Source organism: Ochotona princeps, chromosome 9 (assembly GCF_030435755.1).
Source record: "Ochotona princeps isolate mOchPri1 chromosome 9, mOchPri1.hap1, whole genome shotgun sequence".
NCBI classification, from domain to species: Eukaryota; Metazoa; Chordata; class Mammalia; order Lagomorpha; family Ochotonidae; genus Ochotona; species Ochotona princeps.
In genome coordinates, this window is record NC_080840.1 from 45,602,827 (window position 1) to 45,615,100 (window position 12,274).

General features: G+C 38.3%; 1 protein-coding gene across 1 annotated transcript; it reads right to left on the reverse strand.

Moving 5' to 3' along the window:
* Nucleotides 1-309: 309 nt before the first annotated feature.
* LOC101535440 (cytochrome P450 7A1) lies at nt 310-10,184 on the reverse strand. Its single transcript, XM_004580783.4, has 6 exons — nt 10,105-10,184; nt 7,080-7,320; nt 5,758-6,344; nt 3,668-3,798; nt 1,453-1,628; nt 310-609 (listed from the first exon to the last, which is right to left on the reverse strand). The coding sequence occupies exons 1-6, from the start codon at nt 10,182-10,184 to the stop codon at nt 310-312; spliced, it is 1,515 nt and encodes a 504-aa protein (XP_004580840.2).
* Between the last annotated feature and the right edge of the window lie 2,090 nt (nt 10,185-12,274).

Below are 12,274 nucleotides of genomic sequence, written 5' to 3' on the forward strand. Positions count from 1 at the left end.
AAAGAAGGCATTTTCCTTTAAAAATAACCAAGTTCAGTCTCTGGCCATAAGAATATTCATTGGCTTAGATATTACATAAACAAAAGCAAATTATTACACTCCTGAAAGTAGTTCTTTCCACCACTATGTCAGATGGTAACTGGAAACTGTCACCAGAATGTCAAGGTTCGCGTGCAAGCGTTCAACAGAATGAGCCCCGAGGGCTCACAGCCACCACCATGTAAGGTATTTGTCCAAAAGCGCATTGTAGTGCCAGGACTCTGCCATTCTGTAATACCACTGAGTTTTCTCTTTTTTCCAGCTAAATATTCACAACTGTTTGAATTTATATTTAAATTCAATGTCATTTAATGGTGGTAAAATACCCAAGCCTGCACGGGACTGGTCCAAAGGAGGGCAATTAACGTGACTCTCTACGAACTCCAATTCAAAATAGGAAAGCATCAGAATCAAAAATTGCTTGATTTCTTGGACAGCAAACAGTCTTCCAGGGCATATGGTAGCTCCCGATCCAAAGGGCATGTAGTAATATTTTAACTTATGCCCTTTACTGTAAAAGGTGGTCTTTGTCGTCCTGTTTTCGTCAAGATATCGATCATATTTAAAAGTCTGCAAAAGATACAAAAATAAAAGCCTGTGAGTTATGTTGAAAGGAATTTTTTTCTCCACCTGACAACTCCAAAAAGTAAGTTACTGTTTTTAACTCACTCCATTTGAAATTTAGCAACTACTTCATGGTGAAGCAGAGTAATAGAGGACAAAAGCTAATAGGAATGTATGAAACAGGGAGAGAAGCTTCACAATGCTGCCTACCACGTCTGAGTGCCTAGTCCTTCAGTCAGATAGCGCTAGAAATAAGGGTTCCAATGACAAATCAGACTGATCAATACATTAGCCTTTGATTTCTTAAACTTTGAAACAGATTTTTTAAGGAAACAGAAAATTAATATCAAAAATAATCTAGGGGAAACAGTGTGAGAGCAGATATCAGAACTAAAAACTAATGAAAACTTCAAACCATATGGAGCAAGCTGTTAGCCTAGCAGTTAAGATAGCCACATCGTATGTCAGAGTTCCTCGGTTCAGTTCTTGGCTCTGGCTCCTGACTGCAGACACCAGAAGGCAACAGTGATGGCTCAAACAATGAAGTTCTTGCCACTCAGGTGCAAGACCCCGATTGCATTGCAGTACCATGCTGTCTTAGCTGATAGTCAACAGGGAATTTGAAAAATGAACCAGCATTCTTTCTACAACCCACAAAATAAATAAATAAAAAATAAAATATGAAAGCTGAGGCCAAGAGCCAAGTGTTTCAAAGCATGAGTAAGTGAAATAATCAGGGAGACACTTTCAATTGCTAAAACGAGCAAATTAAATCTATAATTGTAAATGTGGTCTTCATATTAGGGTAGGCATTACTTGGATATAGAACTTTGATGAGCAACCACTTACCAAAGGGTCTGGGTAGATGTCTGGATCTAAGTGCATTAATTGTGGATAAAGTGCTATGATGTCATCTTTGCGGATGTTGTAGGAACCATCCTCAAGGTGCAAAGTGAAATCTTCTTTAGCTGTCCGAATGTTCAGGGAGGCACTGGAAAGCCTCAGGGACTCTTTGATGATGCTGTCTAGATGTTTCCAAACACAGAAAGAAAATAGTAAGATACATAGAAGTGGGGAAAGGAGGCAGAAAAGAAAGGAAGAACTTAAATAGTATTTAAGGCCATGAAAGAGAAAGTTTGAATGCAAATATGAGCAGATTTTGGCAAGTGGATCAGATATAGATTCTCCAAGCTTGTTTCTATTGCCACTCTGTTCTTATCATTCATTTCTATCCAAATGTGTGTTTTAACCAAATGATTAAAGTTAATATTTGACTAAGATACAATTTTGGAGTGGCTGGCACAGCAGTATAGCACACTAATCCTTCACTCATAACAGCAGCATCCCAAATGAGTGCCAGTATAAATACCAGCTGTTTCAGTTCTGATCCAACGCTATGCTAATGGTGTGGGAAAGCAGCAGAGTGGCCTAAAGCCTTGGTACCCGGCACCCACATGGGAAACCTGGAAGAAGCTCTTGGCTTAGGACCAGCCCAGATCTGGCCACTGTTGCCATTTGGGTAGTGATATTCCAGTGGGTGGAAAATCTCTCCTTCTCTTTCTTTGCCTCTCCTTCTCTGTAACTCCGATTTCTGATTTTACGTAACTCTTACAAAAAATAACTCTTTAAAGATGATGCAATCTTGGTTATAAATGAGAACTAGGCTTCCATTATTTTAGAGGAAAAATTGTTTTGTTTCTATAAGGCATTAAACATCTTATAAAATAGAAAAAAACCAATGTTTCTCTTATGAATGAGGCAATATTCTGAAAAAAACACTTAGAAATGTTTTCACAAGCAATTAATGCAGATCAAGTCCTATCTACAAGAATCTACTTAATTCATGTATTATCTGATCTTAAATGGTAATGCCCTATTTCCTGTTATGGACCTAGAGCAACAAAAAGAACAGCCCAAGGTTAACTAACATAGGAGACATCTGGGTTGGTGCTCTGGTGCAGCAGGTTAAGGTACCATGTGGGACATTTGCTTCTATTTTGAAGTGCCTGAGTTCAAGTCCTGTCTCCAGTCGCAATTCCCGCTTCCATCCTGGAGGTGGCAGGTGCTGACTCAGAACCGAATCCCTGCCACCCACCTAGCAGGTGTGGACTGAATGCTGGCCATCAGCCTTCAGCCTGGTCCAGCTCTGCCTGATGTGTTCATTAAGGGAATGAACCAGTAAAAGGAAGATTATCTCTACCTAAATTTATCTCTATCATCTCTCTCCCTATCTCTGTCTCTCTCTGTTGCTCTGCCTTTCAAGTAAATAAAAATATCTAAAATAAGTTGACATTCTTCAAAAATAAAATAGAGATCTTATGAATGGTCCAGCCTATTATCTTACCTTCTACCCCTTATCATGGAATTGTGTGTAAAAATCACGGAATGTTAGCTCTACATCTCGCAAAAAAAAAAAAAAAAAGACAGTCCCAAACAAGAAGCAACATGTTTGAGGTCTCCCATATTAAGTAAAACCCAACATGGACCCTAAGTACCCTGTATCCTAAATTCCACCATTTCTCCTATGCCACAGTGCACTTATAAGTATATAAAGCTTCTTTCCTTATGAGAAAAATAAGAAAAATGGTAAGAAAACTCTTTTTTAAATGCATAGTACTTATGTAAGTCTATAAAATACAGAACAGGGAGGAGGAGGAAAGCCAAATGACCTTCCGTCATTTCACCCAGTGTGTGCAGTTGACTACACTTTGCTGGTGACACAGATAATATGTTTCCATTTACCATAAGCTTAGTGCAGAGAGGAGTAATGAGGGTGACTGCCTGCACTGTGGGAGTTGACGGCACAGCATCAGGCGTCCCACAGCAATCAGTAATCAGTTCCACTATCTAATCCCAGGTGGTAGCTTAATTTCTAAGTGCCAGTGTTCACACTTGAAAGATGGAAACGATTAAAACCCTTACTTGTAGGAATTGTTCTAAGCTTTAAACAAAATGACTCATGCAAAACATCTATCGTAATATCTAGAGTTAAGAAAAGAAATAGCATGTTTGACAATGATTGTTAATAGAACTCAGTGAAGGAAATGCAGCATAACAAGCTCACCTAATACTGGCAGGTCATTCAGTTGGATAGGGTTCAAACGAATAGGTTTGCCATCAAAGCTGATCTTTTGACCAGCATTCTCTAATGCTTGGCTTACTTCTTCAGAAGCTGCTTTCATTGCTTCAGGGCTCCTATTAAAGTTTACAAAAAAAGATGTGCAGAAAATAAATTTTTCTACCCTGAAAGATACTAAGAATTTCCCCCCTACTAAACTAAATGATCAGAATCACAGAAAAAGTGCAAAAGGGACATTCCAGTCTATTTCTAACCCACAATAATTTTTTGTCCATGGATATTAGCGAAACGTATTGCCTTAGACTTTGCTGCACAAATAATCAGACATAAATAAGCAGCCATAAAAGGAAATTTGTCATGTCCTATTTATGTACTGGCACTCTTGCGTTTATATGGTAGTAAATAACCAGTTTAGGTGGAATTATCTAATACATCCTTCGCATGTCAAATTTCACACTTTAGAAAGGAATCTGATGTAAGATGAATGCTACATACAAGGTATTTTAGTTCCAACTTTAAAAAGCAATATGTGGCTAATCACCTTATGAATCACAGTGATAGGTCCAGCACTTTCATAGATGGTCAAGTAAACAATAAGATTAGTAATTGCTAATTGAGTGAAGAAGCAATCTTTGAATATACAAATGAATGAAGGCAGGCACCATACCTATCGTGGCATGTAACTGAGGAATCATTTAAATGTATGGCTGTGATGAGGAAGGCTGCATTTACAGACCTAACTTGGCATCATGAGAAACACTGGAGTTATAGAGGAATAGCGCGGGATTCCAAGAAAGGTATGTGGGCCAAATGTCCTCAGTTGAACTGATATCAGTACATCTAAGTAGCTTCCCTTTCTCCGTGACTCTGATTCAATGAAAGTGCCTATAGGCCATAACTGCTGATGTTTTACGTTTTCAATAAGCTGATACTAGTTCAACACTTAACAAGCATGTTACATTTTTAATTCATGACATTAGAGTCTGGGCCCAGAATGGTAGCCTAGCAGCTAAAGTCGTCACCTTGCATGAGATGGGATCCCATATGAATACCTGTTTTAATTCCGGCAGCCCCACTTCCCATACAGCTCCCTGCTTGTGGCCTGGAAAAGCAGTCAAGGAAGGTCCAAAGCCTTGGGACCTGCACCCGCATGGGAGATCCGGAAGAGGCTCTGGGCTTCCTGGCTTCGGATCGGCACAGCTCCAGTCATTGCTGCTGCTTGGGGAATGAATCATAGGATGGAAGATCTTCCTCTCTATCTCTCCTCTTTGTATATCTGACTTACAAATGAAAATAAATAAATCTGGGCCCAGCGGCGTAGCCTAGTGGCTGAAGTCCTCGCCTTGAATGTCCTGGGATCCCATATGGGCGCCAGTTCTAATCCCGGCACTCCACTTCCCATCCAGCTCCCTGCTTGTGGCCTGGGAAAGCAGTTGAGGACGGCCCAATGCATTGGGACCCTGCACCCACGTGGGAGACCTGGAAGAGGTTCCAGGTTCCCGGCTTCGGATCGGCGCGCATCGGCCCGTTGCGACTCACTTGGGGAGTGAATCATCAGATGGAAGATCTTCCTCTCTGTCTCTCCTCTCTGTATATCTGACTTTGTAATAAAATAAATAAATCTTTAAAAAAAAAATTCTTTTTTTAAAAAGAAGTCTGGGGCCCAGCGCCGTGGCCTAGCGCCTAAAGTCCTCGCGTTGAGCGCACCGCAATCCCATATGGGCGCCGGTTCTATTCCCGGCAACTCCACTTCCCATCCAGCTCCCTGCATGTGGCCTGGGAAAGCAGTCGAGGACGGCCCAAACCTTTGGGACCCTGCACCCGCATGGGAGACCCGGAAGAGGTTCCAGGTTCCCGGCTTTGGATCGGCGCAGCACCGGCCGTTGCGGCTCACTTGGGGAGTGAATCATCAGATGGAAGATCTTCCTCTCTGTGTCTCCTCCTCTCTGTATATCTGACTTTGTAATAAAATAAATAAATCTTTTTAAAAAATAAAAAAATAAAAAAGAAGTCTGTTAAAATGGTTAAATTTCTGCCTTCTGCCAAAATAAATAAGAGGCTAAATCATTAGTCACCTCATCATTTGAAATAAGCTCCAGAAAGTGGCTGGGATGGTGTTTGCTTCCGCGGCCCACAGCAGAGCCAGGTGTGTCTTGGCCTTCTCGGCAGCGTCAAAGCAGGAGACCGTGTCATTCAGAAACATGCGCAGGCGGACCAGTTCTGAGACATGGTTTCTGGTTTGGAGGTTCTCATGTTTCAAGCCCTCTGCCAGCTTCTCCCGGGCATTGTGAGCTGTCTTGAATATGTGAATGGGGAGTCCTGCTACCAGGGCTGGAAACACTTTGTCAAATTCCTTGAAGTCTTCAAGGATGTTCAGAATAAATGCTCTTTCTGAATCTTGTTTGGTAAGCTTTCTGCCAAAGAGGGTTAAGTACCCAGCCTCAAACATGACCCTGTAGCAGAAGGCGTACATCCCTTCTGTCACCCAGGCCGTGCTCCTGTGCTCCTGAAGGCCCTGGGGCTTCATGCTGAGTTGGAGGTTTTCCATCATGGTATCTGTGAGGGAGACCAAGGCATCACCCGTCAGAGTTTTGTTGAAAGTGCTGTTTATGTTTTCTGTGGTATTTCCATCACTTGGGTCAATGCTTCCATGCCCAAATACCTGAAAGAAAAATAAAACAAAAATGACTGATAACACTTCAGCGGCATTCCTAATTCTCCGCTTCCTAAAAAGAAAAAAGTGACATGTGCAAAGTCATTTTCTTCATTGAAAACCAAATTTAAATCCTAGCTCCTTAGTGAAGTTGCCCTTGACCACTCTGCTCTCATTTCTTATGCTGCTGCACTCGTGTCTGAAATAACCCAAGGTCAGGTTTTAGTCATTAGTTCTGTTTTCAGTTCTCTGTAAATGTACATTCACCAGACTTTAAACTAGGTTGCTGCCAAGACCATGTCAAATATATTTCTGCAGAAGTTTAATAAGTACTAATAGTGTCTCCACGGCACAACTTCTTAGATTGCATCTAAATGATGCTAGACTATCCAAACTCATTACCAGACTGAACAATTGTGTGGCAGGAGTGGGGTTAAATAGTCATTGAGCAAATTTTCCACACTTCACACTATGTGTTTTGTTATGACACGAATTTGTATCTCTCTTAGTCATACATTGCCATATGGCTTAAACAAGTGATGAATCTATTTGGTATTTTTAAAGTTATTAGTACTAAGACACTATGACAACTTCTGTTTATTATGTTTCTAATAATCTCCACACGTGGATAACCCTCTCTTCTAACCTTTATTGTTAAGTAAAAATAAAAATTCACAAGTTGGCTGACAAGGAAAAGGCAGCAAACAAATAAACAAATTGCCAATGCAAGGCACACATGATTACCTTTGTAGAAGTAGCAAAGTGGAATTTTTTCCAATCAAAATATTTTCCATGGCATAACACCTTTTGGTATGATAAGGAATTTGTAATGAAGTGAACATATTTCCCCATTAGTTTGCAGGTGAAAACTTGACCATGTTTCCTCTCATTTGCTCTGAGAAATTCAAGAGGATTCACTCCAAATTGCAGAGCACAGCCCAGGTATGGAATCCATCCTTTCACCAGAGGTGGTTCACCTTTTTGCCTGAAGACACAAATTTATAACAGCTTACATGTTTGGCTTTTTTTTTCATTATGCCAGTGGCAGTTTAGCACTTACTTCAATCTCCAAAATCTTATTCTTTCTAGATATTACTTCTTTTAAGATGCAGTTCTAATCTTTCACTGAAATAATGCATTATATCATCCTTGTAATATGATACATGGGTGAAGATGGTCACTAAACTCATCCACTCATCCATCACGCATATGTCAACATGCAATATTGAATGTCTACTATTTGCTAGTTACTGTTTCCAATGACAGGAGCAAAAGAATGAGCAAAACAACAAGATTTATGCAGATGTGGAATATAGCAAGGAAACTGCGTTCAAATGTGAAAATAGTATATGATTATATTGTTTCTAAGCATCACTTGCCTGAATAGACCAAATTATATCACTTAAAAATTTTTTTTAAAATGTAGACCACACCTCAGGAACAGAAGCAGAATAGTTAACTTCCTTCTGAACTTGGGAGAGGAGCTTTCTCTGGTACTTACTTAGTTCTAACCTTGGATGCCCACCCTCTCTTGCAATGACCAGCAGGGTCGATCTGGTGCCCCACCCCCAAAAATTAAAATTAGATTAGATAGACAGAGATCAATAAGGAAAGCTTAGAACCAGCTTGGACTCACATATACCCTACTATGTAGGACACAAAAATTAGTTACTCCTCACTAAGGTATAAAAGATTTCTCCGCATACCCCTCCTAAAACTGTTTTGCGCCTCAATTGTTAACATATGCCTAGTTAGAGTTATAAGCCAGATTGGACTATCCTAAAATTTGCCAAGTTCAGTAAAAATTATGCTTCAATACTATAAACAGCTAAATATAAAAATGAAAATATACATGAGACATCTTAATAGTACCCTATAGCCATTTTAAGGCGTATAGCAGCTGACTGTATATAAACTAAAATTGAAATGTCAATGAAGTAGTCACAGGATGTGGTTAAGAACTTGTATTTTCTAACATATTGGTCACTCAATACCATGTCAATTAACTCCATAATGTTGTGAATTGTTGTTGTAGTTATGTTATGGCTTTTCGTTTGACAGGATGATATTCTGCCAGCTCTACTTTCAGAGCAGGGATGGTCTCCCAAGAAAACTGTTGAATTTATTTGGAGAATAAGATGCTGGACTCTATGGTAGATGCTTGCAATGAAAGAACCATGACTGAATTTGAACTGTAATACTGCAACAAGGTGGAGGAATCCACCATGAGGGGAGGGGATGGGGGGAGGGGAGAATCCCAGAGCCTATGAAACTATGTCATAAAACAAAATCAAATTTTTAAAAATGTAGACCACAGAATATCAGAAAGGAATGTGGAACTATTGTTTTCAAAGTATTAATTATTTAAAGATATTATTCTGTAATGACCGTTGAGGAGGAAGAGAGTGTCAGTTGAGGTTAGTTTATTATAAAATGGGGTTAAGAGAACCTTGAAAGGATCATCAGTTGTAATTCATGCTCTTCCATGCTATTTTAAATATTTTGTTAGAAACTGTAGACCTGAGGGTGGGTGTTTGACACAGCTCTTAAGATGCTGCTTGGAACAACTGCCTCATAAATTAGAGTGGCTGGGGTTCAAAGCCCAGCAGAATCACAAGCCCTCCTTCCTCCTGGGTAACTTGGGAAGCAGCATTTGATGATTCAGGTATGTGTGTCCCTTGTACCTATGTGGGAGACTCCTGTTGAATTCCTGGCTTCTGATTTCAGTATGACCTAGCTATGGTTGCTTTTAACATTAAAAAGTAAGCTATCACATGGGAGAATTTATGTCTCCTCTCATCCCATCTCTCTAACTTTCAAATAAATATAATTTTTTAAACCGGAAAATAGAAAAAAATTCAGTATAGATTCTGTCTCCCTTGATAGAATAAGAATGGTATAATTACATGCTTGACAAATGATGAAGAATTAATTAAAATAGCTAAAACACATTAAAATCAAAATACCTGAAAATACAAAGAAAAAACTTGCAAATGACAGATGCAAATAGCAATCTGCATAGCTTCACAATGGCTCAGAATTATGCTCTGTTTTTAAGACTGACATAACAGAGAATATCTTCAGGCCTCTCCCCCAAATATTTTTTGTGCAATTCTAAAGTTAAGTAAACATTGGCTCTGGCTCTGACCCTCTTTGTAGTTCTTGCATTCTTGAACAAATTGTAAATGAGTGACAGATACCAACCAAAGTGGTGGTACATATTGTTAGCAAATTTTCACAATTTACCATACTCAGTAAGGGAATAGTAGTAGACTGACAAGCTTGGACTACAGGCTTTTCATCAAGTTCAGCCTGTATCTGTAGAAAACCCAAGAACCAAAAGCCAATTTAAAAAGGAGCACTTATTTAGTCAGAGCAGCTATATAGTCCACATGATTGAAAAAAACTATTTTCACTGTACTTTCTTACATGCCAACTGGAGCATCCCTAATTTGAGCTTCTTTTGCATACAGACACATTAAACACACACAGGATTCCTAAAAATTTATATCAGTTATGTAGTGAACAAAAGTGCACACTCATATATTATTGCTAGCATATGTAAATTTTGAAAAGGAAAACCAACACATATTCTGTTACATGTAGTCAAAAATATATTACTTTTATTTAAATTGTTAACTTTAAAGGAAAAAGAAATGCAAATGTATATAAGTATACATGTATGGGAAACCAAATCTATCATATGATGAAAGCAAAGGAATATTAAGTGAATAAACTAAAAGACAATTTAAAGGTAATCTTTTCTCACCTTCTCCTTAATCCAAGGATAAGCCACAAATAGGAGCACACCGTTAGGATTATCCCCCAGATCAAAGTCATGGGAAGCATATTGCAAATCTGTAAAAATCTTGAGAGGGGAATCTGTGATTTAAAAGGCAAGATTCTCTGGAGAGAATGAAGCTAGAGGTTTTTATATACATAAGACCCTGATCCAATAATTTGAACTTGGGTGACGAAATCAAACAATTGACCATTTGTTTATCCAATACCAAAAAAAAAAAGTGGGGGTAGGATAGTGGTATAACTAGCCTTGAACTAAGTCCACAGGTACCAGAAGATCTTCCAAAACAATCAGAAGCCTGCAATACTTGATAAGTTGAAGGTCTCTCAAACATATGTTGACTCAAAATTCAGAACTGGAGCCAGCAGCTAGTATTACAAGTTTAGTATATTTATAAAAACAAGCAAATCTTGTTTATGATGAACATATGCCTTACAAGTATAAAACATAATTTAAAGAAAACTAGCACAAGTTATTCATCAAACATCAAACTAATGATTTGATCTTGCTATCTTTAGGAGAAGAAATTAATTTAAGTGCCAGAGAAATCCATTGATTAAGTTCAAGGAAAGGAGAATTGAGTTCTCGCCCTTTTGTTGTTAGTGTTTTCCAAAATTATAGACATGTTACTTAGATCACAATATATTATTCAATATATTATGCACCTAAGATAATCAAGAAAGTGAAATACAGCTTCTCTTAAGCATCAAATGATTACAAAATGCTTTATACTTAAAATATGCTTAATCATTTTTCAATCATGCAAGTAATACATTTCATTTCAAATGTAAACTTTGTATGTCTAATAACCAGAAACATGGTATCTTTGATTGGAGCAGTGAATACGGGGGAAAATGGGTAAGATTAAAACATTACAAGGTAGCTAGGAACCAAGTCATACAGAATAGCTTGTGAGCAGGAAGAGAGGTTTTCCCAAGCAACAGATCAGAAAACTATTTCAGACATTTGCAGTTTGTGAGACCTGTTAGAAATTATAGGGTCTATGTGGGATTGACAATTGAATGTGAGTCTCAAGTGAAGGACAATGTTTAGGGTGAAGATATAAATCTCAATTCATCAGCATCTGGTTGGAATTTAAAGCCAAAAGATCCTATGTGATCATATAGAGAGAAAGGAACAGAATTCAACACCAAGCCATAGGGCATTGTACTCATAGAAGGGGAGGAGAAGAATTAATAAGGAGAGGCAAAAGAAAAACTCAGGCCATATCATAACACAGCAAGCAAGAGTAGAATGCATTTTTAAAAAAGATGAGTGAACTGCTTCAGTGCCGTTCTGAGATCAAGAAGGAAAATCAAAAGGCGACCATGAAACTGACAACATGTAGGTAGGTAACTGACACATAAACATGTACACAGATATGAGGTTATATTAAAGACTTTATGGGTGTGGAGGGCAATAGTTAAAAAGCTTATTCTCATGGTTTATAGACACAAACATCCATACACACATATTAACGCTCACAAGGTCTCTTCCTCCTCCCCCAAAAAATTCAAGGAAAAAATAAATTAGAATGTAAGTTGATTTTAGTGTAGAAGACTGTTGAAATACATGGCTAGTTTTTCCCATGATTTTTTTAGACTCATGAACTTACATATCTTATTGCTTTTACTATTTGCTTAGTCTTTTTTTTTAAAATTATTTATTATTTAACTTCAGTAATTACATTGTATTATGTGACACAGTTACATAGATACTTGGGTTCTCCCCACCCCTCCCCAAACCCTCCCACCATGGTGAATTCCTCCACCTTGTTGTATAACCACAGCTCAAGTTCAGTTGAGATTTCCCTATTGCAAGCGTATACCAAACATAGAGTCCAGCATCTTATTTGCTTAGTCTTCAACCGAATATATATAATATAATTTACTTAACTCATTCCCTATTGATGGAAGTTTGACTTGTTTCCAATTTGGTTATAAACTACAGATTCCTGACATCCTTGTTGTCTCCTCAGAAACCATCAATATTTTTGTGCAAGAGATTATGATCATAGTTATTAATATCAATCATTGTTTGAGGGTACACAAATTTACTCAGAATGTATTTGGGTTTTCCAGGGTTTGTGCAATACATATATACATACACATACATATATATTGTTTTATTTTATAAA